Source organism: Orycteropus afer, unplaced genomic scaffold (assembly GCF_000298275.1).
Source record: "Orycteropus afer afer isolate SDZICR_OR568_19922 unplaced genomic scaffold, OryAfe1.0 scaffold00392, whole genome shotgun sequence".
NCBI lineage: Eukaryota > Metazoa > Chordata > Mammalia > Tubulidentata > Orycteropodidae > Orycteropus > Orycteropus afer.
This window is the reverse complement of record NW_006921979.1, coordinates 1,413,266-1,419,265: the sequence shown is the minus strand read 5'-3', so window position 1 is coordinate 1,419,265 and position 6,000 is coordinate 1,413,266. Positions and strand designations below refer to the sequence as shown.

The 6,000-nt window shown below is 35.0% G+C and overlaps 1 protein-coding gene across 1 annotated transcript in view; it reads right to left on the bottom strand.

The window, feature by feature from the left end:
- NUP107 (nucleoporin 107) overlaps positions 1-6,000 on the bottom strand; it is a 64,135-nt gene that overhangs the window by 20,357 nt on the left and 37,778 nt on the right. Inside the window, 5 exon segments of the mRNA XM_007953389.2 lie at positions 949-997; positions 1,112-1,257; positions 1,849-1,908; positions 4,018-4,094; positions 4,246-4,336. Of these exon segments, the coding sequence (XP_007951580.2) occupies positions 949-997; positions 1,112-1,257; positions 1,849-1,908; positions 4,018-4,094; positions 4,246-4,336 (423 nt within the window).

Genomic DNA, 6,000 nt, shown 5'->3' with positions numbered 1-6,000 from the left:
AAAAAAAAAAAAAAAAAGAAAGCTCATTACATCACAGGAAACAACCTAAATATCACCAAAAAGAGAATGACTTTAACAACTGTACATCATTCCACAGAACATTATGTACTTTTTAAAAGAATAATTTGGGGTTAAGTTAAATCCATATTCATTAACTTGGAGAGATTATAATCAAATGAAGAAAATAAAAATCAAGTTGTAGAATAATGTATGTAGTATAATGCAAAAAGGCAACAACAAAACTGAAATCCTATGCTGGAATAATTACACTACTGACACGTATTTCTAAGTACATAGAGAAGGATATAGAAGGCTACATATTAGTATCTTTTACCACCTGAAGGAAATGAAAATAACCATAAAGTATTTGGAAGGAAACTGTGAAAGTTTTATTTATACATGTCCATTATTTCATTGTTACAAGTACATAGAGTATTACTTTATTTTTTTTAAATTTAAATATTATCTTAAAAATTACTAGATTAACTGAGGTCTAGGTAAAGGAAGTTTTTGTTAACTTTCCGTTATGTATTTTAAATTTTCAAAAGCAAAGAGATAAATTAGCTTACATGCATACCACATATTTAGATGAAACCAATCCTAAACCAAAGAAACAAATGAAATATCATTTAAATATGTGATTAAAATTTTTTTCCTTTAAAAAAAAAAAGTCTCTCATTTTAATAAAAGAGAAGGAAAAGAAGGGAGATTAAAGTTTCACATATATATATATTTGTTTTCTTCAATAGAGACACTTTCATTAAGCCTCAGATAGGACAAAGACAATCATTCAAGATGAGGGAAATCATCAGCATGCCAAAGGTATGGAAAGCTGAATGGAGTCCCAAGGTTTCACGTATTTTTTTGCCTTTCAGCCACAGTGCATACCAGCATAACATTTATTGCTTCCTATTCCAGAGATCTTAAAATGTTAGACTAATATTTTACCTTTTTATCAGTAGCTTGAAGTTCTTCAAAAACCTTTTCTAAAGTCCAACTTTAGAAAGAAAGAACAGAAAAGTGAATATTAACAATATAACCAAGGGCTATAAAAAAAAAACAAAAAACTTAAAAGATTACAACATGACTATAAACAAACCAACAAACTCACTTTGTTTCCAAATATTCTCTAGGAAGTTCTTCAGTTTCATCCAGAGTCATTACTGATGTCCGGATCTCCTGTTCTACAAGACAGTCCACCATCACCCGGAAGTAGGCCCACACTGTGTCTTCCCAGGTGTCACAGACAGGAAGAAGCTTTCCCCCCATTACAAAACAGAAACACATATACATATTCAACAAAAAAAGAAACAAAAAGCAGTTACACTCATTGATATGGACTGTAAGTAAAGTTACTTCTGACATAAAAGTGTAGATTTTAAAAAATCATACAAAATATCCATTTTTTTAAACTGTATCTTCCAAGAAATCTGAACTCTAAGAATTATTTCCATACTGAATTCATAATAGAATCAACTTCCATGGTGATACAACATGGAGTTTTAACTCATTCTTTTAACATAAACTCAAGATGGGAGGAGAGCATGGGGAAATGCCTTACTGGTACATTTCTAGATATAATATTATGAGTACTACGAGTCATCAGTAAGTGTGAGTTGGCAATTAAATTTCTAATTCTTAGTTAGAAATTCAAGTCTGATTTCATTTATTAAAACATGCACACATGGTCACATCAAATTATTCACTATTCTGCTTCATGAAATCTCTATCATTGCTGCTCTTAAAAAGTAACTTAAGTTTATATCATATATTATATATAATTATTAGAATATTTTAAATATCTAATTTCATTTCATAGGAAAAAACTGATTAAAATAGCTTGCATACCTGCTTGAGATTCCCACTTAAAGCTGCATAAATTGCTCTCTCATATTTATTAAAAAGCTCCTAAAATACAATGAATACAACAAATTTGAAATGGTTTTCTTAGTATGCAATTTTCTTCATAATCATCTGTAATTTTGCAAAGTCTTCTAAATTAAATTTATTCAATTGATTCAGTTTAATAATCAATGCTGAAATTCTTAAGAAAAAGTCAAACATCTAAATTTCAAATACAGTGTAAAAGCAGATGCAACTTGAATAGATGCCTTGATTATCTACAATAGTCAAATTTTATTCTAGATAAAAATTTGTACTGATGTTTTCTCCTAGAAAGTTTCCAAATATCTGATTCTGACCTAAGTACAACAAAACAAGGCACTTGGAATGTGTCATTCATCAGTTTGCATCAAATTCCTAAGTAGAACTAATCTGTTATCTTTTAAGTTCTGGGCTTCAGTCAGGTGGCATTTCCAGTTTTCTTGTCATCCAAACAAGAGACTTCAGAGACCTGAGTCCTCCTGACCATTTTTCTCCCTTTCTTTCTACACACCTCAATAATCTCCTAGGACAGACACACATTGCTTGTTGTTGTTGTTGTTATTTGCCGTCGAGTCGGCCCCGACTCATAGCGACCCCTCCTTGGGTTTCCGAGGCAGTATCACTACGGAAGTAGGATTGCCCAACCTTCCTTCCGGGGAGTGGCTGGTGGGTTTGAACCGCCAGCCTTCTGGTCAGCAGTCAAGTGCCTTAGGCACTATGCTACCAGAGCTCCCTTAGTGTGATCAATTTGAAGCCTATTTTCCACTGCCACACTCATCTTAAGGAGTTCTGGTGGCATAGTGGATAAGGCATTTAGGTGCTAACTAGAAGGTGAGAGGTTCAAACTCACCAGCTGCTCCATGCAAGGAAGATGGGGTGATCTATTTCCGTTAAGAATTACAGCCTCAGAAACCCAATGGGGGTTGCTATGAGTCGGAATCGACTCGATTGCAGTGAGTTCTTTTATGCTATCTTAAAACACTGTTATGCACCCTCAAGGTTTTGATAGTTCACCATTACTACCTATGCCATAAAATCTGAAATCCTTAGCACAGCATTTGAGGATCACACTGCCTGTTCCTAATTCACCTTGTTCAGTAAATTATCCATTAGAGTCAGTTCTGCTATAATTCATGTTTTAAAAATGTGAATTTTCTTCAACATGACTGACATTATCAAGGAACAACTTGACACTACACAAATATCCCATTTGTTTATGTGTGATTTCATCCACAAAAAAGTACTAGGTAAATGCAGAAAACGGCACCCAAATGAACCAAGTTGCTTACAAACACAAAAAACCGACGTACCTCAAACATCTACCAGCTATCTTAGTTTACCACGTATGTTACAAGTCATACCCATGTGCATCTAGTGTTACAACTTTCCATTCGATGTCACATAGCCCTCCTCCCACTATTCTGTAATAACTCACAAGCCACAGCCCTTCTGATGTCCATTTCCACAAGAAAACTTCAGGTTGTTTTCAAGGTAAAGCATCATATTTCTTGCAGTATTTATGTGTTTCTTAACCACTTATCATGTGTAAAACTGCTATCATTGTTATCTTTTTTATGTATTATGGAAGAACTGTGTGCCCTTACCTCCATTTTTCCCAAAGCACTAAGTGTTTTTTGTACAATTTTGCATGGTATAATGATTTTTAGAAATGCATGTCCCATTTTAACACACTACGCGTATTTCCTTTTAGACACTCCACTCCGATCTGGTAGAACTACATTCCCTTGAGTTTTCCAGCCTATGCATTGTTTCACCATCACCTTTTCTACAATTTCTTCTTCTTCTGATGCCCAAATCCTGTTACTTTAAAAAAGTTCAATTAAATTGTCTTTCCTGGAAAGCCAATTTTAGCTCAATGTTTTTTCTTTGAAATCATTTGGTATCTCCTCTGTACTTTTGACTTGCATCAGTGTTTAATTCTTATTATTTAGTATCCAAAAAGTTCTGCCTAGTACTTAAGCGTGCCCACCCCAATTTCTCAATTTGATTTAAACTTCCTTGAAAACAGGAACTTTAGAGTCTTATGCCACTCTGAATATTTCACAGCACATCAGGAGCCTTTAATTAACTGGAGTAAAAAAATTAGTTCCAAAAAATATTGTTATATCTTACATCTTCTGCCATTCTCCAACAACTTATTTTCCAAATGCATCTATAGGGATTCCCTTCAACAGGTTCTAATTCCATTCCTATAAAACAGCAAAAGAAAGAAAATTTATAGCTTAAACTGAGATCTCCTTATCTCAACCTTTTCTAAAAAGAAAAGTTATACTTCATAAATAGTGGCATTTGGAGCTAAGTACTTTAATCCTCAACTCAGAATAACATCTACCAAATTACCTCCATTAACATTAGGGTCATGATACAGCTTCCAGCCTTCAAGCGTTGCAGCCCTCCAGGCCTGCCCACAACGTTTACAGAGCCGTTGTGCCTTTTGAAATAAGAAAGAGCGGTGAGTCAAATAACCATCGTACTACTGAAAAAGCACTTGTGTCTTCTAGTAGTTAAAGCCTAAACACATATAATTTAGCTAATTTATGGCAGAGATACCACAAAGGATGACATAGGCAACTAATAATAGCATTCCACTCTGCCAACATAAGGAAGTCTGTCTGTGATTTCTGCCTTCTGCTTGCCTTTCTTTTTTAAATAATACATTTCCTCTTTGATTTTGGGCTCACCACTGACAATTTTATTAGAGACAAAGGGGGCTAAAGAGCTTGATAACCTTTGACTTATGCAGAAGTATTACAAAAAGTATTACAAAAACACTCTGTCCCTATAATAACTAGGGTGCTTTTGCTCATTTACTCCATTGATGATACTTATGTTCAATATGGCCAGTAACATGAACTTGATATACCAGTGGTGCAGATACATGTTTGTCTTTTCAGCATCACTTTAGTGAGCAACCTCTTCTTCCTTCTTAGTTCATATGGTTTGGATAGGCTTGATTCCATCCCTGAACTCTAGGATTAAATATGTAACTCAGCAAGTATCACTCCTAGGATTTTTGTTGGAACAACCAGGAAAGACACACATTCCATGAGCTGGGATTGCTAGCTGGGAGGATGTAAATCTGGAGATCTGGTGGTCATCTTTGACACAATATTGGGAGCGGCTTTCTGAGAAGAAGCCACAAAGGTCAGAGTCAAGAGCCTAAAAAGAGACAGTATCCAAAACACATCTTTAAATCACTGTCACTAGTGCCTAAAGCCAGACACAACTCTCTACACTTCCCAGTTCCATGAGCCGATCAATTCCTCCTTTGTAAGCTTAAAGTACTTGGAGTTGGATTTCTGTCACCTGAACCTAGAGAGCCTAACTAATACAATTTGTTAAGGAACATCACACCCCAAACATCATTCTGAATTTATGGCCTTTAAAAATTATGAGAGCTATGTAACAACATGGAAAAATGTTTTGAAATCCTATCTAAAAAAGGTGGGGTAAAAACTGAATGTATTAATGAATACTGTGATTATAACTATGTTGAAAAGCAGGTACAAAGGAAAAGAGCCTGTAAGTAAACACAACACTACCTGTGTTTATGTAAGGTAGTGGGACCTTGAGAGTTTCCATTTTCTTAGCCTTCAGTAATGTGATATTTTTGTTTTCTCTTTCTAAAAATAAATCTCTTTTGTTTACCATATGATTCCTATTTCTTGCACATTACCTGGTGAAGTGGCTGGGACTTTATTTTCTGAATGAAAGAGTATGTGGTATGAACTCCTTTTCTTCATTAAAAGTAAAAATGATGCTAATAACCCATAACCTACCACTATAAGAAATTACTTAACATATTTGAATCACTTATAACATAAAAGCAACAGGAAACAACACTTTGAACTAACATGCATCTATTCAAGAACATCACCAAGAATACCTCAAAACAGGTACAATCTAATACCTGAAAGGGAGTTCTGGTAGCATAGTGCCTAAGGCACTTGACTGCTAACCAGAAGACTGGAGGTTCAAACCCACCAGCCACTCCTCAGAAGGAAGATGGGGAAATCTACTTTCGTAGTGATATCACCTCAGAAACCCAAGGAGGGGTCAACATGAGTGGGGTCCAACTCGACGGCACATAACAAC